Source organism: Gavialis gangeticus, unplaced genomic scaffold (genome assembly GCF_001723915.1).
Source record: "Gavialis gangeticus isolate Ggan-Ray unplaced genomic scaffold, GavGan_comp1, whole genome shotgun sequence".
NCBI classification, from domain to species: Eukaryota; Metazoa; Chordata; order Crocodylia; family Gavialidae; genus Gavialis; species Gavialis gangeticus.
The window spans coordinates 71,017,797-71,041,676 of record NW_017728992.1 but is presented as its reverse complement, the minus strand read 5'-3'; the positions used below and the strand labels follow the sequence as shown (position 1 = coordinate 71,041,676).

General features: G+C 48.1%; 1 protein-coding gene across 1 annotated transcript in view; it reads right to left on the bottom strand.

Moving 5' to 3' along the window:
* Positions 1–23,880, bottom strand: part of SEC14L2 (SEC14 like lipid binding 2) — a 37,808-nt gene that overhangs the window by 8,296 nt on the left and 5,632 nt on the right. The window contains exons 2-11 of the mRNA XM_019524164.1: positions 16,041–16,116; positions 11,670–11,713; positions 10,956–11,015; positions 9,965–10,153; positions 9,178–9,273; positions 7,465–7,525; positions 6,873–6,956; positions 4,046–4,152; positions 1,577–1,716; positions 959–1,128 (exon numbers count right to left, since the gene is read on the bottom strand). Coding sequence (XP_019379709.1) covers positions 959–1,128; positions 1,577–1,716; positions 4,046–4,152; positions 6,873–6,956; positions 7,465–7,525; positions 9,178–9,273; positions 9,965–10,153; positions 10,956–11,015; positions 11,670–11,713; positions 16,041–16,116 — 1,027 coding nt within the window. The remainder of the gene's footprint in view (positions 1–958; positions 1,129–1,576; positions 1,717–4,045; positions 4,153–6,872; positions 6,957–7,464; positions 7,526–9,177; positions 9,274–9,964; positions 10,154–10,955; positions 11,016–11,669; positions 11,714–16,040; positions 16,117–23,880) is intronic.

Below are 23,880 nucleotides of genomic sequence, written 5' to 3'. Positions count from 1 at the left end.
GTAATTAAATAGTTCCATAGTGGTGTTTTGTACTTGGCCATTTACAGAGAGTACATAAACGTTCCAGAAGTCTGAAATTGCCCTGCATTGGAGAATGGGTTTCACAAAGCCGCTGCTAGAAATCCTGCAGAGCGGCAAGATACAAGGATGGGGTTTCGGCTTTGACTGGCTAGGTTTGTTCCATGGCAGATACAAAGATCTGGCAGGTTTGGGAGTGCAGTGTTTGCTATCTTGTACACCAGGGGTTTTCAACCTTTTTTGGTTGGCGTACCCCTGGTGGCAGGTTGAGAAGCAGGGAGTCCCCCGGCCGGTCGATGAGCAGTGGGGGGGGGCAGGCAGTTTCCTGGAGGCTGATCAACGAAGGGGGGAGGAGGGGTTAGGGTGTGTCCTCCATGCGCAGCAGCGAAACCTGAAACACCAGTGGCAAAACCAGAAGCGCTGGCAGCAAAACCAGAAGTGCCCCCACTTCTCTGCGCCACTGCCGCGTACCCCCTAGGACCTTCCCAAGTACCCCCAGGAGTACGCATACCCCTGGTTGAGAACCCCTGTCATAGACAATTGGATCTGGTCTTTAGGGTTAGTCAGATTTAGACATCCAGGTTCATCCTTGCAAAGCCAGCCATTCCTTCCTGAGCCTGTGTCAAGTGGTGCTACCACCATCTTGTGAGCACAGCACCTGTTCAGCCAGGCTCAGAATGGGACCTGGGTATGTACAGGGCAGAACCCAGCATGCAGGGTGATATTTCCAGCTGTCCAAGGCACTCACTGTAGGAGGGAAGCTCAGTGCCCTGATGTAAAAGTAACACATTTTTTTCTGTTTCTTTCCATTGTGTGCCCTGGGAGGGGAGAGGCAAGGCGCTCTGAGCCCCAGACACCTTGTTTTGGCAGATTCAGGAAGGATGCTGCTGCTGCTGAGAAGTGGGACAGCTCCCACAGCCAGGGTAAGACAGCCACTTACAGACACCAGGTGTGGAGCAGGTGAGGGAGCCATCCTCAGGCACCATGTGTGCGTTGTAGCGCTGGGTGGGGTGCACTTCTGTCATGTCGCCAGCACGCTGCCGTTCCCCAATTTTAGTCTTCAGATAGACCCCAAAGCCCACGTCGGACCCATCTGACATGAACTGCCACCTGCAGGGAGGCACACGGGCTTCAGCTGCACAGGGCTTCTGTAGTGCCCCTAGGGTCCCTGTCCCGGCATCTCAATATCACCCTGCAACCAGCTGAGCTGATCCAGACCTGGGTATCCCCCACCCACTTGCACAGGGGTCTAACCCACCCATAATCACTCCCCCACAACATCCCCCCGCAATCAGTGGGGCTCATCCTGACCTCAACGTTACTCCTAAGCAGTTGGTCTGATCTGCACCTGGTTAATCCTGGACCTTGTACACGCACATGTGTTTAGTCAGGCTCAGGCCTCAACCCACCTCTACCTCTCCTACACTCTCATTTGCCCTCACACTGTCACTCTTAACAGCTCCCCTGGAGAAAGTCCCACACATTTCTTTTCTGAGCCCCAGCATTGCTGGTAGCTCAGTTCCATGAGGTCTGGCTGCTCCAAGCCAGCTCTCCCTACCTGAGGACACAGCCTGGGAAGAGGATCTCATACTCCACCTGGTGGGAGGAGCCCCTGTTCACCACCACCGAGTGCTCATAATTCTGCGTCACCTGGTTCCGCACATAATACTTCTTGGGGATATCACCGCCATAGTTGATCTGGAACAAGGCAAGACACGGGCTTTGATCATGAGATCTTAGCCCACTTGCTGCCCTCCTCCTTTCCCTCTGCTGCCATTAGATACCTTTGCCTCTGCCCGTTAGATCCCCTGGTTGCTGACTGCTAGACAGTATCTTTGATCTTGCCAGTATCAGAGCCTTGCTGTAACTGTCTGGTCAGGGAGTTGCACTTCCAGCTAGAAACCAGCTGTCTGCCACTCCAATGCACAAGTGAGGGGCACAGCATTCAGGACAGGGTCACCGTAGACTGTGGACATGGTCAGTGACTGACAGAGCACATTGACAGGTGCAGACTATGAACCTAGCAAAAGCCTGAGTCATGAATGATATATGCTTAAGCTGGTATACAATCAACAATTTATAAGCTTGCATTTAACTCATAAGCAGTAGCCTGGGCAAGTAGAGTAAGAATTTGTTTATCAAGCCACTAATATTAGACTAGGTCAAGAATGAAAAACTGCTTTTTGAAAAAAGTGTGTAACAGCAGCTAAAAGTAACAACTGATGTTTTGCCTTTTGATACTAACTGAGTTGTACATAGTCAGCTAGAATCCTATTGCAATAGTACTATGTCTTTGTTAACCTGTTGTGAACCTTGGCCACTTTCAAAGGACTTCTGCTAAGTTACAGAAGTGTGGCTAAAGCAGGCCACAAATCCTGTTCCACAGTGAACCTTTAAAGATATTACAATGGGCCTAGTCAGCAAACTAAAAGAAACAGAATGTGGCAAGTTGGTCTAATAAAAGGTTTCATAGTTTCATAGTTTCTAGGGTCGGAAGGGACCTGAGCAGATCATCTAGTCCGCCCCCCTGCCATGGCAGGAAAGAGTACTGGGGTCAAACGACCCCAGTAAGGTGGTCATCCAACCTCCTCTTAAAAACCCCCAGGGTGGGAGCCTGCACCACCTCCCTTGGAAGCTGGTTCCAGACTCTAGCCACCCTGACCGTGAAGTAGCGCCTCCTGATGTCCAACTTAAACCTTCCCTCGGCCAGCTTGTGACTGTTGTTCCTGGTCACTCCTTGCGGCGCTCAGGGGAACAGGGACTCCCCCAGTGCCTGCTGATCCCCCCCTAACCAGTTTATAAGAGGCCACAAGATCCCCCCCAGCCTTCTCTTTTGGTATTATTTTGGAACCAAGAGTTCTAGTTTTTTGTATGTCTTTTTGTCTCAGACCAACATGGCTACCAAGTACACCCCTGAAACATGGAAGATGCTGAATTTTAGCCAATTTTGGATTTTAAACTTCACTGCAGAACAACAAGGAAGTTTGTTTTTTTACCTCCCTGCCTGCTATCTGACACCTCCAGGGAAGGAGTTCTACCTGATCAACACATCAAAGAGCTCAACACAGCTCACAAAGACACTCTCATGGACCCAGAGGGACAGCCTTCCATCTTCAGCTCCCTCTGTGCAAAAATGAACTTTATTTCCTACCTCTGGGGACTTTTTACCATCTTGTACCATCTACACTTTTCCCAGAGCCTGATGAAGGGACTTTGATCCTGCAAGCTTGCAGAAAAAGACAATTTTCTTGCCATTTTCCAGTTGGTCTAATAAAAGGTATCATTTTGGAACCAAAAGTTCTAGTTTTTTGTATGTCTTTTTGTCTCAGACCAACACGGCTACCAAGTACATCCCTGAATATGGCAAGTTGCATTGCTAGATGGTGAGGGAAAGAGATAAGAAGTCCTCTCTCCCAGAAATATACTATTCACAAGGACATAGACCCCAGCTAATTGGCATCTTTCAAATCCATGGGAAAACTGGTTCAATCCAGTTCCTAAAGTCTCAGTGAAACAAAGAAATCTGAGTAACACCAATCAGAACATTTATTTAAATAAACCACATATAAAAGTTGGGTGTAAACAGGGGAAATCTGGAGAAGATCTCAGCAAATTCAAGACAACCTGCTGCCAGCCTGCATGCCACCATCCTCCTCCGTCCTGCATCTCCCCCAAGTGGTACAGGTGAGAATCTGTATTGTGCTGTTACAAGCAGCTACATAGAGACAAGTGCTTTTTCTTATGCTTTGGGATATAATCAATAAAAGGTTGGGTTACAGACCTGTCTCTTCCCTCTTTTTCTGACTTAGGTGGTAGTAATACATGGCCTGCTAAGAGGGAATGGAGGATCATTGGGAAATGTGATTGTATCTTGATTTGGTTTACAAAAAGAGTAATCATTAAGGGAATTGCAAATTGTCCCTGAATTCTGTGTCTAAATTTGCAAAGGAGTCCTGATCATAGACAAGCTGTACTCTTGTCTCTTAAAAGATCAAATGGTACTGGGTTTTTGGTAACATCACCATACCTTGCTCTCACACTTGGGGTTTCCATCTGGGTCTGTACGAGTTCCTCCAAACTCCACAGGGATCTCCTCATGGTCGATGTACTTTTGCAAGACTTCCTTCCAGTTTGCTAACAGGAGAGAGAGAAGCAGCCAACTTACAGGAGTAGGAATCACAGCATCGTAGAACCACAGAAAAGTAGGGCTGGAAGGGACCTTCAGAGATCATCTAGTCATCTAGGAAGTGTGCTCTGTGATTGGAGAGCTGGAGTATTGGGATACAAGGACACTGCTGTGCTGGGATCAGAAGTGTGAAGTAAGACAGGTTTCCCAGAGCACTCCTAAGGTAGGGACAGGTTAACTTTTGAAGCCATCCAAAAATGGAGCATTTCAGCCATGGACAGATGCTCAGCCAGGGAGCCGCAGAAGCCCCGTGGCTCCCCTTTAACTCCTGCCCACCCCTGCACCCCCACTGGAGTGCTTCAAAGTCACCATAGCTGCACGCGCTCCAGCCAGGGGCATGGCAGTGGGCTGTGGAAGCTCCAATCCCACCCTCCAAGGGATGGTGGGAATAATGAACTGTCAATGTGGCTCTGGGGCCTTGGTCTCCTTGGGGTTCTGCTCTCCGCCCCTTGCTCTGGGAAGCGAAGGGAAGACAGTGAAGTTGATAACTGTGAGCACTCTACTGTCCACTCTGCCTCTGTTTTTCTGGACTACTTCCAGCAAGAACCAGACCGGAGGCCCCATGTCCCCCACCAGAACCAGGATTCCTGCTCTTCAGCTTTCAGTCTCTATATCTTGCCTCTTGGTTTCTGTAGGTGCGTTAGGGATCTCCAGGTTATGGCAGCAGGGGTGCTCCAGAAGAGCAGCAGTAGCGCATACTGGAGAGCACTCACTGACACTGTGCCCTGATCTTTCTCTTGCCCCCTTGGGAGATCGGGGGAGCAGAGCACTGTGGGATGCTGGAGGACCCAGGAGTGTCCTGTTATGCTCTGAACAGCATGCAAAAGTAACAGGAAGAGTTTCATTTTGATGCATTTCTAAGTAGTACTTGTTTCCTTCAAGGCCACTTTTGGAGCACTTCCCTATTTTTGGAGCACTTCAAAGGGCTTGATTGTCTGTCCAGCTCCCCCTTTGAAGCACTTCAGAGGCATTTGAAGTACTTCAGATGTTACATCTGTCCGCACCCTCAGGATGAGGGCTGGGGGAAGTGGGTGAAAACAGTGGTCACTTCCTCACAGTGCGCTATATCCTCCCACCCTGCATTCAAGCCCTAGCTGTTGGGGATGACAATACTCCTAGACAAAAGAGCTGACCTAGTGAAGACAGGTTTGTACCTAAGACATGCTTTTCCTACTAATACAAGTTGCTGAGACAAGGCGAGGAAGTCTGCAAGAAAATAATACTCCCTTTTTTGTGGGACCTTGCAATGGGATTGAAGTAGCAGAGGGAAATGGAACAAACAGGATGAAAAGAACAAGTCTGAACCTTTGGCAGCTGAGTAAATGCTGGCAGGAGCCCAGCACCAGGGCTCAAGAGGCTGAGATTGAAGAGGCAAGTCCCTGGCTGATGCTATCTAAGCCCCACATTGTTCCCAGTGCAATGTACATTCCAGGCAAAGGGCAATGCCCTGGTGGTTACTCTCCAGGGACAAGTGGGTACTATTGACAGCAAAACCGCTGCACAGAACAAACAAAATTAAAGGCCATGATAGCTGCAGGCAGCAGAAGCACTTTGTGCCTCCATAGCTATTCTGGGTCTGAGCCAGCGATTGCCAACCAGGGTGCCACAGCATGCTGGGGTGCTTTGAGATTCTTTCAAGGTGCCTCAGGGTACAATACGTTACAACTGTTAACTGTGCAGACATGATTCACAGGGAATCCATAGTGTTTAAAGACTTTCTGCTCTGCTGTGGTCTTTCTGAGTTCTTTGCAACAGAAAAAATACTCTATTATTTTTCTGTAGTCAAAAAATGAGTGAAAACTAAGAAGAGGCATTTTCCAAGATGTGCCTCGAGTCTAACAAGGTTAAGAACCACTAGTTCGAGTGCTTGGCTTCAGTGTCCACCTGACATCACAGTTTGGCATGCTGGCTGGGATTGAAATCCGGCTCCCACCAGGGAGCGAGCTGATGGGACACAGCCCCTTTCCCAGGGCACAGGTTTCCGGAATAACAGTGAGGGACATAGGGCTGCTCTCTTTTACTAGTGAACTTTAGTGAAATAGAGAAGACAACACTGTCAGTACAGTCCCTGTCTCTTGCTCTCAGCTCCACTGTAGAATTTCTGCCCAGCATCTTCCCTATCCCCAGCCTGCCAATGTAAAGACTCAATATGCCCCTTCTCACATGCATCAAAAATCAACATCACATCATGTCTTACTACACAGTAAGACAGACCACAGTCTGTTTCCAGACCAGAAGGGGAAGGAATCATGAGCCTATTACTTAGGCATGGGACTAGGACTCAAGGATCTGCACTTGAGCCTACCTCTGACCTTGGATAATTTGCATAATGACTCTGGGCCTCAGTCCCCTGCCCATACAATGGAGATAATAGTCCTTCCTTTCATCTGTCTTTCTTATATAAACTGTAAGCTCTTTGGGGTACAGACCATCTCCAGTTGTGTGTGTGAAGAGTCCAGATTGCAGCTTGTGATGCTAGAGCTGCAACTAGCCAATAGGAATCAATATTTTATGACATCACACTGCCAAACAGAGATTAGGTGACTGGACATTACCTCCCCTTAGAGGAAGGCTCTGGGAAAGGGGTAGATTCTACCTGCTGATCACTGTGGGGGGCAGGGACAGAGGGGAGGGGAAAGGCAGGAGCAGAGGGAGAAGATAAACTCACCTCCCAGGACCACAATCTTCTTGCGGGTGTCTTCACTCAGGAAGTGCTTGATAAGGTTGTAGGCCACAGGAAAGAGCTTGGGAGCTACAAAAGAGGCACAGAGAGAAGGTAATGACATGGGCCAGAAATCCTCCATGCCACACTTGGCCCACTACCTCCTGCACCATCCCCTATTGGGAACCTTACTTATCCTAGTCCCAGTCTCTAGCCTGGACCACCAGTGCTGCACCACAGAACGGAGAGAAGGTGGCCAGGTAGAACTACAAAGTTCATGGTCAATAGTGTGGTGCATCTCCTGGATTAAACCATGGCATCTCCAGCTGGGAGATAATCAACTGTGCTTCACCACCTGGGTGCCAGACCAATAAATCCGTGCCCGTGGTGGCAAAAATGCAGCATCTTCCAGTGGGTCTGCACAAATCAATGCCGAGAATGACATTTCCTTATTTTTGTCATCTGAGGCAGACTCACAGATGAGTCTGTGTGCCCCTCAAGTGCATATCTATGTTCCACACGAGAATGCAAATGCACATATGCCTGCATACAGAAAGGCACACTCCCCAAGGCATGTCCTGCATGGGGTTACACCCACCTTTAATGATAAACAGGCGCTTCAGGGTCTCAGGGTAGTTCTCCTCAAACATGCCAAGGAACTGAAAATCAATAGAAGTTTTAGTCAGTTGGGGCAAGGTGGAAAAGGATCCCTCCACAGCCCTCATAAACCCCAGTACCATATGTCTGATCAGTACATATGGGGCTGTGCAGAACAGAGAGGAAGATAAATCCAGGGTGCTCCACCAGCCCACCCCCAACTCAGTGAGAGAGCTGCAAGAGGACTTCAGTGATTTCAGTCAGCCCTTTCCCTCCCCCTGCTTCCCATCTGACTTGGTCCAAGGCTTCTGCAACATGAGACAGCTGGTTTGTTTGCTTTAAACAGCAGTGCTCCATCTCTTCCACAACCAAATCTGAACTCCAAGTGTCCTACCTTGTGTCAGGAACACAGAACAACAGAATCAAAGACCCAAACCCAGCAATAAATGCAAGTAGAGGTCTATAACAAACAATCCAAATCCCAGTTTCTCAGGAATGGGGACTCATGCTGGGGACAGACTATCAAAGAGCCCCAGATCCTAGATATTTAAGAGGGCATTGAAACATAAACAACTGACAAAATGGACACGGGAGCTGAAATGGTCTTATGGGATGCCTAGACACTAAAAACTAGTCCTTTTTACAGAAGGTAATTCTCCCTCCAGAAGAATAACTCCATGGGATTAAAGCTTTTCATGCTTAATAACACAGCCTTGGAGGAAAACTAGATCTCATGATTTCTAAAGTAATTATATGATTTTGAGAGGGGGGGAGGGGAAAGCTTATGTCTTTGGAAAGCTTGAGATTAGTCAGTACACAAGGACATACTTGTTCAAAACCTCTTGTATTGGATCTACTGGTATGACCTGGTCAGAAAGTTCAACAGTTTATAATTTATGTCAGCCACTACCATGAGAGGGACATCAAAACCATGATATTTTTTAACAATAATAATACATGTGGGGTTTCTTTTATTCTTTTCTGGTCATTTTAAGCCTTTAAAGTTTGTGATTTTGAACTTGTCTTCCTTATGATAAGGGTCAGAACTTCCTTTTTTTTTGTAAATAAAAGGCCTGGTTCTTATAAATGCCCATGACTCCAGGAGATGGGACTTGAAAAAGTACCAAATATGGCCAGACATACCATGACATTGCAAGATCTGGTAATATGGCAAAACTGCCTAAAACTTCATGATTTCAGAGATGCAACCAAAGAAACCATGTCTTGGCCTCTCAGACACTTAAACTTAAAAATTCAAATGGGACAGTTAATATACAAGACAAACTACTGATTTTTTCCAGGAAATTCTTCTGAAACTATTTAATCCAGTAGTTCCAGGAAACAGTCAAAAAGTCTCTTTAACCCAGTGCTCAAAACCAGAAATGCCTTCATTGCAAACACCTAGTGCAATATCTGTGAAAGCAGCAATATAAGAAATGATTCTGTAACATCCTCAATAAAAGGGCCTGCTCACCAGCAAAATCATCTCCAAGAGTCATTTTGGATTCCTTCCTGAGAAATGAATCCCCAGTCACATATTCTCACTAACAAACAAGCAGGGAGGATATTTTTTGCCACTCTTTCCTGTCATTTAAATTGCTAGAAGAGGAGCTGGTCTAAAAGCATATGCTGTGAATTAATCCACACACCAAATCAGCAAAGCAGGATGTGAACATGCACCATGTAAACAGAGTTTGTGCCCCCCTGTCCTCACCTCTCCATAGGCTTCAATGGCTGGCTTCCACAGATGCTTCAGGCTCAGCCCCTCACAGTCAAAGATCATCATGACCATCTCAACCTTCTTCCCCAGCTAGAAGAGAATGGAGCATGGAGAAGATTCAAACAGGCATCATTCCTGCCACCTTGTAACTCTTCCCAGACCTGGTCACCTGCAAGGCTCAATCACAGGGACACACACAACTCTCTCTTTTTGCTGTGAGATGTGTTGTTTTCTCCATTTCACTTCCAACTTACTTACCTGGGCCCTGATTCTCAGAAAGTGGCGTGTGTGACTCAGTACGGGAACTATGCTCCACACTGCAGCATGGCCACATGGTTCACAGCAAGAGGACCTGCATCTTTCAGTTGGCCTTTAGAGATCACTGGGTTGTCTATGCAAGACGGGTGGCAGAGCTCAAAGTCCTGGTCATGTTCCAAATTAGCCAATACTGCACATTCTGCCTCCCCAGTTCCCACCGAGAGTTTCAACCCTGACAACCTGCTTTGAGCGGTTCTGTCAGGTCACTGCATGATGTCAGGTTTCTGTGTGCTGTTAAACAGCTGTTGTCTTCTTTCTCCAAGGTGGTTAGAGGGCAAAAGGATCCTTGTAAATCAGCCTAGACTAAGTCTTCACAACCTAACCAAGTTGGGAGGCAGGTTTCTCTACAGCCCCTAGCTAGGAGTTTTCTAAAACTGGAATTCAAGCTAAAATCCCAGTTCCTGCCCTGGAATAGGACCTCGAAGCTAGATGATAATGACTCACAAGCCAGCAGGGTTCTTACCTTTTGGCTCTGCTTGTCACACTCCTGCAGCAGCCTTTGGCAGTCGCGAAACTTGTATTTGATCAAATCTTGCTTGGAAGCTGAGAAGAACAGGCCTTTGGGATCCAGGGGCCCAATGATCTCGTACCAAACAGGGCAGCCATCCTGGTCATACCCACACTGGCCTCCAGACAAGTACTTCTCAATCACCTGTTCAAAGCAGATACACACCCTGAGACCCTCCCCTCGATTACGCAGAGGCATGTCCAGGCCTCGTGTACACAGCAAAGCTTTGCCAACAAAACTTCAGCGTGTTCAACTCAGAGCTCCTCAGTGACTGCCCTTTGGCCAGCACAATGACTACAACTGCCTTTGCCCAGCAGCCAGGTGAGGGGTCACAAAGACAATCCCATGCCTTCCGTGGCTTGCCACGGTCCTTTCAACAGCTGGTGCCTTCCCCAGTGCTCTGGCAATGGTGCATCTCCAAGCATAGCGCACAGATGTGCAGGTGCTTTGGCAACATGGCAGTAGTTGCTGCTGGCCACTGCCTGAACTTCCTGCTGCCAGAGTGGAGAAGTGAAGACATAGCTTTAGGGCTGTACCCAGAACAGGCCCAGAAACCCAGGCCGTGATGCAGGGCAGTGTTTCTCAACCTGTGGGCTGCGATCCAACAGTGGGTTGTGGCAGTGTATGAAAGGGTCACGAACAAACTGTAAAAATGGATTCTCCTTTAAAGAAGAAAAACATGGGAAACAGTGACTTTTCCCTTGCAGGCTGACAGAGTTCCAGCTTGCAATGGGCTGCTTGGGGCCCCCCCTTGCTCCACACACCCACCTTCTGCCCCACACACTGGGAGGTTGGTAGCGGGGGGCAGCAGGTTGGGAGTGAGGGGCACTGGGTAAGGACTGGCCATTGATGTTCACAAATGGGTCCCGGTGCAAAAAAGGTTGAGATCCACTGATCTAGGGGATGAGACCCTGAGGCAACAGGCAGAGAGGAAATGCAGACTCACCTCTGGGGCCTTCCAGTTTTCAATGTTGTCAGCATCCATGACCTTTCTCAACTCAATGTGCTGTTAAAATAAACGAAAGGGGGTTGCTGACAATTTGGGAAACAGGTTGGGTCACTCACAGGTAGAACAGGGTCAGGAAATACAGAAGCCTGGACCTCCATTTTTTTTATTTTCAGCAAAAGCTGAGAGTACAGTACAATATAGGGGGAGCCAGGTATGGGCCAGATAGCTACACAGGAGTGAAATATATAAGGATCAATGTACAGTTCACAGCCTCTGCTTAAGAGGATCTCAGATTGGGACAACAAGGGGTTGCAAGGCAGGACTGAGAGCATCAGCAGAAGTGGGAGAGGATTTGGGTGTGAAACAGTAAGATGATGAACAAGACCAATGAGAAGAGAAATGCTGGAATAGGAGGCTGGGCTGCCGGAAATGAAGCAGTGGTGGCAGGGAGGGAACCTAGGCTGGTATAAAATAAAAGTGTTCAGTGACACAGATACCTTGAAGTCTTCCTGCACGAGCCAGACTGCAAGTTCCAGCTCCTGGCCAGGTATTATAGGGGTACTGGACAGATTTATGGACGACTGCAGGAACAGAGCATGCTCTGATCCTGTTTGGGAATGTGGGTCGGCAAGGCATATGCTGGGAAACCTGTGGACTGCAAGAAGCAGGGGGGAGGTGGAAAGCATCAGGGACTGTAAAGGAATCTCTCACCTTGCGGAGCATGCCTTCAGATTTCTGCAGGTCAAAACAGCGGGCTGCAACAGAACATGGAGATTACGCTCAGCACAAAACTTATTCCTGCAATGCCCTTCTAAAAGTTGTGCTCCATAGAATTAGTGCTGGTTCAATAGCACTGGAGGCAGGTATACATGGCATTAGCAGGGCGAAGCTATCCTACTCTGCTTTGCCAGGGCTCCTTGCCTCCAAACCAGTGGAATCAATCACTAGGAGTCTATTTGATCCAAGGCTTCTCAGCTGAGGCCACCACTAATGGGACCAAATAGCACCAAGGGGGCTAATAGTTTATTTTATGTAAACACCCATACATTGGGAACTGAGCTGAGAGCACCTGGCTCACTGCACAGAGGTCATACCCAGGTGTCAGACCTGATAACAATGCAGGAATGTGTCCTGGTGGACAGCACACCAAACTGGGGTTCAAGCACTGGCCTTCTGAGTAAGCTTGGGCCAGTCACCATTCTTCCCTGCACCTTAGTTTCCTCATGTATAAAATAAGGATAATGTACTGATCTAATGAAAAATGCTATATGAATATTAGGTATGAATGTGATAAAAAAGTAATGATGATAAGACTGCACCTCAAATTGAAACCCCCTCTTTGTTCCCATTCTACAGGTGCAGTAAAATCAGCAACATTTGTAAGTCTGCAGCCTGAAAGTCTCCAGTGAGATTGTCCCTGTACCATGGAGTGGACAGTTGTATTGCTGATATGGAGGACAGACCAGACTTGGGCTCCTTCCCCACCAGAGGAAGGGCCAACCAGAGAGAAAAGATACACAAAGCTTTCCTCTGGTGTGGAAGTCAGGTCTGATGTGTACAAGGAAAAGTCAGGGCCATTTCTAAGCTGCTGCAGTAAGATTTCATCACATGGAAGATGCATGCTATGGCAAATACAATGCCATTTCCCTTTGTGCTTAAGTGACTGATTGAGAAACTGCTTGCTAGGACCTCATAGGCCTTGGCTTTCAAGTTACAAAAAAAAAAAAAAAAAAAAAAAAAAAAAAAAAAAAAAAAAAAAAAAATATGAGGAAAATGTTCTAAAGTGGCCAGTTCAATCTGGCCTGCTCCCAGCCATGTCTCGATTGCCCACTTGCCTGATTTGCAATCATTTTTTGCATCTGTAGTAACAGTGGCTTATATGGCTCTTGCTGAGTTCTAGAAAAACTCATTTCACTCTTGAGGCTGGGGACCCAGAGACCCACCCATGCCTAGGAATGAGCTCTCTCCAGATGCAAGCATCTAGGGGGAGGAGCAGTCATTTATTCTGTCTGTCGGTACCTTGCACAATAGAAGCTGACATGACTGGCATCCTCCAGATGTTACCACAGTAGAAATGTTACATAATGCTACCCCAACTGCCTGAATCTGCATGGGATTTAATCTGAGAATGGGCTGGACCTCAGTTTGGATCTTAATCACAATAGCTGAGCTGAAATGCGTAAATGTAACACATCACACACTCAAAACATTCCAAAAATATTTGCTAGTTAAGTGCAGAGTACCTCTGCTGGGTGCAAGGTATTAGCAGTCCCCATTTTACAGAAAGTGAAACTGAGGCACAGAGAGGACAGGTCAGACAGGCCTGAGTCAGGAACAGAACGAAGGAGGGTCCTGATTCCCACATTAGGAGCATGTGTGAGGCCAAATTAGTTAATATTTAGTCCTGAGTTTTGAAGAATAAGGGTGATATAGGGTTTCACAGAATTATCCGCTAACAGGTAACTGGAAGTAAAGGATGATTTCTCTATGAATTTGAGAATTTCTTTTCAAGGAAACCATCTCCAACTAGCACCATGATGGGAAGAAGACTTGAGTCAAACCACAGTCATACTGGAGGGAAGGAAGGGTCTGTGGCCTTTGAGTGCATTCATCTCAACTTAGCTCAGTGGCCCTATAAGACATCCCTTTCTCCTTCAGTAGCTCAAGGTCCAAGAATTCTGGTGCTATCAGAGGGCCCTGGCAGCTTTACCATCGAGTGCACTTTTACTCGCCCCTTCTCCAATCTGAGCTCTTATCTTCTTTTTTAAAGTCTGACAAGGAGAGTCTTCTGGGCAAGATCAAGTGGAGGAATCTGACCTAAGATAAACGTGGAGACAACCTACTCAAATCCACAGAGTTGTTCCCCAGAGCAGTGCTGCCAACTGCCAACTTCTGTGACTTTTACCAGGAACCATATGATAATTGGGGGTTTATGTTCAAGTCCTAGCTACTGGAGTCATGTGAATAGATGGAAATCTGCTTTCATTAATAGAGAGGAAGTTGGCTTGAAATATTAAAACATGACACAAAAGACAAATAAAACTGACCTGAAATATATTTAAAAATCTCCTGGTTTTTAAGAAAACGTGTAGCTTTTTAAAAAACTCTTGGAATCAGCAACAATGGTGTAGGGGCCTAGGACTAGCAGTGCAGCATTTTCTAGTGCTCTTAAAGCCACAGTGACATGGTTTGATCTACATGGAAGGACTATGAATGTGACATCTGCCACCTCAGTCGCTATGCCAGGGATGGACAACGGGACCCCCTGATGTAAGACTATGACCTGCTACAACATGAGCTCCTTGGCTCACATCCTCTGCAGACTGGATCCACTCTAATATATGCTCACTGGTAGGAAATACTTGTATCCAAATGGATCCCCAGTGGGATTTTAGGATTGGGCCAAAGGCTTTAATTGCTCAACCTGGAAGTGCTCTGCCCCCCTTTCAATGACACCATTGAGTGATTTTTGCATGTATGCAGGTTCCTAGCTTCAAGCACTCAGTGCAGGCTTTGGACTTCCTCTGTGGCCTGTTGCAGTGAAAGCCTGGAAACGTAAAGATGACAGGAAGGAAAGCAAAGGCAGGAAGGGTGGGCAGGCAAGTCAGTGGGAAACGGGCACCTACTAGCTCTCACTGCCACTGAAAAATCAGCCCTTGCGTCAGGTAACTCTAGCACAGACACTAGGTAGACTGGATACATGGGTCCTAGTGCTGAGATTTGCGTAAGGTGTGGGTGTCTGAACTGGTGTTTCTGGTCCCAGTCACTCTGAGTCCACCTGGCAGAAGTGTGGTTGGAAATGTTCCTGGGTCACACCCAGACACTGCTGTGAATTTTGGACTTTCCAAACCAGATAGGAGGGAGAAAGTGCAAGTGAGGGAGTTCTTCTGATAAAGGAGCTCACAGTCCACTGTATCCCCTGGAGCAGAGATAAGGCCCTTTGTTGCTCTGATACAGTCCCATCATTACAATCCCTTGCAGCCTGCCTGCAGTGCTGCTTTGAGGAGAAGGTACTATCAGAAGCTGGTGTGGGGTGAGAAGGGGAAAGGTGTTTCAGATGCAAGAGTCCTTTGAGCCAGCACAGCATTCTTTGCAGAGACATGTAGGATCACAGCCCAGGCCCAATCCCCCTGCTCTTCTCCCACAGGTATTGGCCCCACATCAACCCTGTCACTGCTGCTCTTTGTTCCTAGGAGGCAAAGATACCATAACTGCCATCCAGATTCTGGTAGTTTTTTTCCTGGTCAGCTCTAGCTCTGGGGTGTCCTCTTGGTGCCCCATGGACAGGATCAGAACTGGGGCTTCCCTTCCTTGGGACTGAAGCTCCATATAAGAACAGGAGCAAGGTCATAAAGATTCATGTACAGATGCTCAGAAAGCCAGACAGCCTCATGAGTAGATAAATCAAGCAGGCTGGCTCTGGAAAAACAAGGCATCCAGCTCTCTCGTGTAGCCAAGAATTTAGCTTAATCGGCTCCAAGCTCCCTGCAGCAGGGCACTCTCAGACCATAGCTCCATGGCCAGTCCGTACAGCCACAGAAACCTCCATGGCATTCATCCTGAAGGAGTCTGCGTAAGCCAACACCACAGATGTTCTCAGCCTGACCTGCCCCAACAAAGGGGCGGTTTCTTCCCTCATGCCTCCCAATCCAGTTCCCACACCTGAGCCACTTTCCTTTGCAAGTGGACACCAGAAACCCTCCACCTGTTGGCAGCCTCTAATCCAGCTGCACTACCTGTTCTGTCCTCCCACCTGTGGGATTTTCATTGCTCTTTGTTCTCCAATTTAAAGCTGGGAAAGCAACTCACATAAATCCAACCTGCCTTCCCCCTCTGGACAAGCTAGTTTGGGTCTGGTGCTGCCTCACTGTCTCTGAGCTCTAAGGCAAATACTGTCCAATGCCAGCTGTTGCTTTGAGGGACTTTTCTGAACCTCCCAGAGCCTTCCACTCGCCGTGGAGTACTCATCAGGGGCATCTCTCCACCGCTCCATCCTTTTGGGTTCCTCAAGGCATGGGAGGCCATCTCCATGCCCCCTCCAGCCCTGTTTTCTTTCCCACCTCCCCCGGTCCCCACTCTCACCTCGAAGCCATCGCAAGAGGTAACAGTCATCTTGATAAGGGAGGGAGGGCAGCACGTCCTTGATGTTCTCACGGAACTGAGGAGAGAAGAGGAGCAAGGACAGTGTCAGAGTGGCGAGCATTAGCCAGGGATACCCTCCAAATCCATTTCCCAGGCATCTCAGTGTCCCACACAGATCTGTCTCAGTTCAGACTCAGGGGTTTTCACACAACCCCTGTCTTTATATGTCCCCTCATTCAGGATCCTAGGATTCCCAGTGATGATTCCAGACCTACAATTCAGCCTGATGTGGGACATAAATGAGGACAGGGAGTGCACACAGCACTTCTCCAAGAAATTCATAGATTCATAGATTTAGGGTCCGAAGGGACCTAGTAGATCTTCTAGCCCGACCCCCCGCCAGGGCGGGAGAACAACAAAACCCCAAAACAAGAAACGGGACTCAAATGAGTCCAGCCAGGTAGGCATCCAGCCTCTTCTTAAAGACCCCCAGGGTAGGGGCCAGCACCACTTCCCTTGGAAGTTGGTTCCAGCTCCTAGCCGCCCTAACTGTGAAGTAGTTTTTGCGGATGTCCAATCTATACCTCCTCTCCATCAACTTGTGCCCATTACTCCTTGTTATGCCAGCGGGCGCTAGGGGAAACAGCGTCTCCCCCAAACCCTTCTGGTCCCCCCTAGTGAGTCTATAGACGGTCACCAGGTCCCCCCTCAGCCTTCTCTTGTGGAGGCTGAATAGGTTCAGGTCCCGCAGTCTCTCACTGTAGGGTCTGCCCTGTTGTCCCCGGATCATGCGGGTGGCCCTCCTCTGGACCCTCTCCATGTTGTCCACATCCCTCTTGAAATGGGGCGCACAGAACTGGACACAATACTCCAGCTGTGGCCTGACCAGCGTCGCGTAGAGGGGGAGGATCACCTCCTTGGCTCTACTCGAGATGCACCTGTGGATGCACGACAAGGTCCGGTTAGCCCTGCCAACCATGACCTCGCATTGTCGGCCCATGTTCATCTTGGAGTCAATAATGACTCCAAGATCTCTTTCTGCCTCCGTGCTCTCGAGTAGGGAGTTCCCCATTGTGTAAGTGTGCTGCTGGTTCCTACTGCCCAAGTGCAGCACCCTGCACTTGTCCGTATTGAAACGCATCCTGTTCCTGTTAGCCCACCCCTGTAACCTATCCAGATCCTTCTGCAATCTCTCACTCCCTGCTAACATGCTCACCTCCCCCCAAATTTTGGTGTCATCAGCGAATTTAAACAGGTTACTTTCCACCCCATCATCCAGATCGCTGATGAAGAAATTGAACAGCGCAGGCCCCAGGACCGAGCCCTGGGGGACTCCGCTACCCACCTCCCCCCAGGTCGAATATGACCCATCCACCACCACCCTCTGAGTGCAACCCCTCAGCCAATCTGCAATCCATCTGACTGTGTAGGCATCTACTAGGCCCTACATATACACATCTGCTAGGCCCTACATATACACATCAGTCAAAGCAGGACCTCCCACAAACCTGACCACTCTCCCAGCTGTTTAATGTTCCCTCACCTGACAAGGCTGGAAGTCAGAAAGTAACTATTCTGAGCAGGGCAGTTCACCCATGCCCGCTCCCTTCCCTCTCATTTCCTCTCCCAGCCCCCCACTGGGGCTGTGCTCATGGGGCCAGCAGAGAAGCGACTGCTCTCAGTTCCACATTGCGAGCACCAGAGGAGCCAAGAAGGGACCTTTCCAATTCCAGTATCCCTTTCGCATCACACCCTGAATCAGAGGCAGAACAATGGAGCGCACGTGACAGAGGTTTTCACCAAGGCAATATGCAACCTCCCTCTCCCCAGAGATCATGCCACAAGCAAAGGCACTGCAGAGGTAGAAGCAATCCACTGAGTCCCATGTTCCTGAGCTCGATACAGCATTATGCTCTCTCCGGTCTAGAATAACATGTCCCGGGGCACTCTCACACCATCTCCCTTCAGAGGCTTCTAGAGCCATTAGATCTCATTGCTTTTCGAGGGGGTCCTTTGCCCATTTCCATCTTGTGACTCCTAAATTGGTATTACTTCCGTCCCTTCCTCCCCCATACTGCAGCCTAACTAACACAATTGCCTATGGTGCCTACTCTCCCCAGCCCCCTGACTCCGGGGATGGGCACTCCCTTCTCTATACCTGGGCGTTAATGTTTCAGCTCTATAACCTCTGTGGGGATTACAGTGTCCTGCAGACTGGACTGTGATGCCTGGGGGTGGGACAGGGGGAGGGGGGTTGAGCATTTCATTGATCTAGTGCAGCAGTTCCCAAACTCTGACAGATTGCACAGCACCAATTTAAAATGATACAACCTTAAATACCACCAGCAAATTTCTGTCATATAAAATAATTATAATAAATCTGTTAACACGTATCACTAACAGGTTGTTTGCGTACAACTGGTGGTACGCATACCACAGACTGGGAACCACTGAGCTAGTGGATTGCCATTTTCTGGGAGCAGTTCAAGGCCTGGCTCCAATCTACAAAGCCAGGAGCTAGTCGGAGTCCCGGATCCTTTAGAGACTGTTACCCTGCTGTACTAGGGATCTTTTAGCTGGCAGAGCAAAGGGGTCATTAAACTGCCCCTGGGGATGTCTCTTGCATAAGGGAGCTTCCCAGCCAGTGTAAAAGCCATGGCCAGAGCACCGAGTACTGGGTTCTGCAGCGTGTGTTACCCAAGAGGTCAGATCAGGTAGTTGATCTTTTTCCTCCTGGCCTTTTACTATTGCTCCACAAGGCTGGTTTAATTGACACTAGAGACTGGGTAGGTCGTGACTGCCCTGAAATAAGGAGTGTGCAAAGTCAATTTGCAGGCACACTTCTGTCCCTTGGACTGCATGCAGAAATACAGAAAGAGAATGAGGGACTGCCGCTCCATCTGGTCACTATGGCCACATGGGTACATTGCAACTAGGGGTGTGACTGCTGCTTGTGTAGACACAGCAGGATTAGCTTTAATCTTGTTATCTTGAGTACGATGGCAGCATACCCAAGCAAAGAAGTCGAGTGCACTGCATAAACCCAGCCAGGATCCTGAGTACATGCTCAACAGCTCAAGTCCATCCTTCACTGCTACTGGCACTAGTTTGATTAAAGTTATACTGGGTGTGCCTTCCTACACTGTTACCACATTTCCCGACTGCGGTGCAGATGTACCCACAGAGATCTGTACTCCTCTGGGACAGTGCAGATAGCAAAGTCCAGGACAAAGAGAAATGAGGGATCTTGAGTGTGGGAGGGTCTGGCTGTGCAGCAGATGCCTCCTGGAGATGAGCCCAACTCAAAGTCTGAGAACTCTCAGGTTCAGGGTTCCTGAAGGAAAGACTTCCTCTCTGCATGCACTTTCCCACCAAACTTGCAGTCACCCCCATAGGTCTCAGTCCAGAATAAATCACCATACAACCTTCCTAGAATCCCAGAAGGGAGAGGAGCCAAAGATGCCACATAATCCATTAGAGACCCCCAGTACACCAGGTCAATTTGCCAGGCTGGCCTTTGGACAGTGCTGGAAGGGGACCCAGGGAGAAGGATGCTCTGGAAGCTTTGCTGAGAAGGCCCTGCCCAGTGTCCACCTGTGGGAGGGAAGGCTTGTGCTGCTCACTTCCATCTGGCATGGCTGCACTAGAAAAGACCAGTCCTAGAAGGTAGGCCTGAGGTAAAGCCTACCCATTTAGGAGTAACCATAGGTAGTCTAAACTCTAAATTAGAGTGGTTAGGGTTCCTGAAGGGAGCCTTCAGGGGGTCTGAGAAGGGCACATAGGCACTTAGAAGATTCATGCTTGAGGGGGTGTTTCTCTCCTTGGGTCAGCAAGGCTCATAATAAGCAATGCAAAGTGGATCTGTGTTTGGGATATGAAAAGGAAGGAGCTAATGGCTGGAAACTGCTGCAGGAGCACCCCCTGGCATCAGTCTCAAAGACAGCCGGTTTTGGATCAGTGGCATGCACAGGACAGAGAATCTGTGCCACTGTGAAGAGCTGGGGAGAAACTGCTCACAGGTGACAGTTGTGCAAATTGCAGGAACCCTGAGCCTAAAGGAAGCCTGACTATCCCCTCTCCTCCTACACCAAAATCCAGGTGCTTCAGCTGTGATAAGGTAATGGATGGTGCACATCTCCCAGTGACATATCAGTCAAGGTCCTTCCCTCCTTAATGAAAGTTGATTAGATTATCATGATCTGAAATTATGTGTGGTTAAGCCCAGGATTAATTTATTCACATTGAGAACAACACCACAAAGCAATGTGCAAACCCAAGAAAAGATAAGAGTCCGGCAACCTGTGTGGGAAGCAGGGCAGGAGAGATTCCAAAAATCTGTTCTCAACAAACACCCTTCCCTTCTGTGTTATTCTGTATCAAACATGTCCCACGTGAAACTAAGCATCAGGTCAAATCCTCTGCAAAGCACATGAAACCACTTCCTGCTGTGCAAAACTGCCTATACTGTGCTTATGATACAAATGCCTCTAAACTGACTGTCCATCCAAAATATCTCCTTAGTTCTCCTCTAACATAAGAACAAGGGGACCCCTTGTGAAGGAAAAAAGTAACACATTTAGAACTAATAAGAGGAAATAATCTTTAAATGTACAATTGATCCCCTATTTCGTTGCCACACAGTATGATAGAGGTACAAAGTTTGGCAGCTAGTTTTACAGAGGGTAAAATATCTTTCCAAGGATGATATGAAATACTGCAGCTGTACTATATAGAATAAAGTGTATAAAAGAGATAAAGCCTCATGCATCAGGGCATAACCACAAAGACACACATTTGTGGTTGAGAAGATAAGGAAGCCTCCATTTTGACTTATTATTCCCAAATAACCAGTTTTTTAAACTGATTTTGAGTGCTTGATTCAAGACAGATTTTGAGGGACCACCACTTAGGCTGAAATCATAGGAAGGTACATGTGTCCAATATCTCTACAAAACAGACCCACATCTCAGAGCTCATGACCTGGACCTTTGCAGATGTGGTCTTCTTGCTTATATTTGGTGGGTTTTTACAGTTTCATCTGAAGTACACAGTCCTAGCTTCTGTCAAAGACAGGCACTAGACAAAATGGACCTCAGGTATGAGACCATCTGGTGGGGCCTATGTTCTACTACTGTTTCTCAAACCTTGTGATTTTATGCCCCACTGTAGGAAAATCAGGTACTCTCATGCCCCCTATTTCAGCTGCCATCACCACTTCTCTCACTACCAATTCTCTCAGCCATTGTCTCTGCTTCCCTGGCTTCCAGCTATCAGTGGGAATTGCCAGCAAGGGTAAGTGGTGGCTGAAGGGGGGGGGGCATTAGAGTGGCTAAAGCAGGGGGTTGCTGCCAATGGCCGTGATTTGCAAGTGCTTCCCCAGGAACCTTTCATGCCCTCCCAGGAGGGAGGAAGTGTCCCAGTTTGGGAACCACTATTCTACTGGACTTCAATATAATGTCAAAGCCAACTGAACAGCATGTAGAAATAAATATTAGGCTTGAATTTCCTCTGCCCCTTGTATAAGCACTGATATGTGCCCAAGGAGGTATGAAATGCCCCTTGCTCCATTGCAGAATAGTTCATGATTCTGCATGGGGTAAGATTTGTGCTCCTGGCATCTAACACCAGAAACAATCTTTTTCATATAGGCTCCAACAGTCCTGTGAATCCAGTGAGCCTAGATTTGATAACCTCTCATTTCAGTGGGAAAAGCAGTTGGTTGCCTCTGCATGCTGTTTCTGGTGATAATGATTGATAATCAACAAGTCTTTAGTGGAGATGTTGAATCTACTCTTGCTCAAAAGTGACTATCACTTGGCTTTGTTTACTTTATAAGCAGATAGCAGGCCCTGGATCTGTACCTGAATGACCATTACTTTAAATGCAGGAAGGCACGTTTCCCTGCCAGCCAACATCCTTCTCTTTCTTCTAACTTGAAGGAACATTAAAACTGGCAAAACGGGTTTTCAAGTAAGGTGTCATCAAAACAAGCTAATGAGATGCAAACTAGAACCATTAACAGCTGGTTGCATCAGTACTCTCCAAACACTAATGAACTTTCTGCAGTTCCCCTGGAAAGAGAAATATAATTGTTCTTATGTTATAAATGGGGAGAGAGAAGCCTGGAGGTGAAGGGATTCATTGGAGTACCTGTGACAAAAAGGGGAAAGCACACGTTCTCGTAGGACTCAGTGTCCTGTCCTGCCCACAAGGTTATCTTTATTCATTATATTCTGTGTATTCCTTATAGTCTATTTAAACACCCATGCACCCTTTAAATGCAGTGGGGCCTGGTTCTTCACCTTGACTCTGGGTATCATTTCTACTGATATATGTGCAAGTAAAACTGCTACCAGATTACTACTAAGTGATTCACGCTTGTTACAGCACTTACACTCACTCTGGACAGAGAAGGAAAGAAAAGGTTTGTTGGGCCAGGGAGGGAGAAAAGGGGTAAAGGAAGGAAGAAAGCAAGATTTAAGGTTTAAAGGGAGAGAAGCGCAGGACGCTGATAAAAGAGAGGACAAATGGATACAAAGAACCATCCAAAACAGAAAGAAGTCAAACCCCTTCCTGCTGCCTGGTATAGCAGGGACTAGCACAAAACCAGGGGCTGGGGAAGTCCAGAGAGGCTCCCAATCCTGGCCTATTCCAGCAAGAGGTGCTGTAGGGTGTAGTGTAGGAGTATTGGTTGTGCATATGCTCCAAGCTATTCTAGTGCAATCCTCCCTCTCAAGGGAAAGGAACCTTAGCTGAGAGCTTGACTGAGCTAAGACTACTTCAGCCTTGGAGTCAGAGGCCATGTTTACATAATATATTTACCATGGTGCGCTCAAACAGACAGTGCTGCTTATGGCGTTGAAGCTATGCCTGCTCTACATGATTAAAGCCCCTGAAGTTGGGAACAGCGTGGCTGTGTCTTGGGGTGCTTCAAGTAGGAGAACTACTATGGCCGAGTGACAGCCACATTCGTTTTACTATGTAGACATGGCTACAGACACTGCAGGGAGTGGGTCTGGCTATGGGGGCTCCCAAGCTACTCCAACCCCAGTCTCTCCTTGCAGAAGGCATCATGGGGAAGAGGGTAATGGTGCTGTGTACAGCAAAGACCTGCAGCCATTTGCTGTTCACCTTTTAAATTCAGAAGCTGCTTGAGGAACAACCACCAAGCTAATCAGCCTGCAAGGCACCTGCCTCCCCGAGATTCATCCACCAGACACGGGCCATGAATGCTCCCCTTTGTGTCCAGTTCCTTCTGCTAGTCTCCAGGCAACCACATTCCCCAGCTGAGGTGCCAGCTCCACCACTTCTGGATGACACATTAGATTGGGTTCCCTTTCCCCCCCACACTGCACATCTCAGGGGTGTGGGAGATGCGCTATCTACATTCACCCAGAAGCTAGCTTGCACGGTTGAGTGGGAGCTCATTAAAGACTTGGCAGTGCTGAGACAGCCAGCATGATCATACTCCCACGAGCTGCCTAGTCCTTTTCCAGCATCACCTCTGCTAATCAGCAGCCACGGATTCTCACAGGAGGCTTCTTTATGAATCACCTGCCAGGGTGCTCCATGTACTAAAACCTCACGGCTGCTGTCAAGTTCCTGGGGCATGGGGGAAGCCCCACAGGGCCATGCCACAAAAAGCTGTGCGCAGGGAAATTTTAAACTGATATCTGCAGCCTGCAGGTGACATCAGGGAAAAAGCTTTCCTGGCAGCTTGGTGACATGGACACCTCTTCTTCCTGTCCCTCCCTCCCCCCCAGTACCTGCCCCTGCTGAGGAATTGATGCAGTCCCCATCACTGCAGCATCCCAGCATCTCACAAATAGAACAGTTGAGG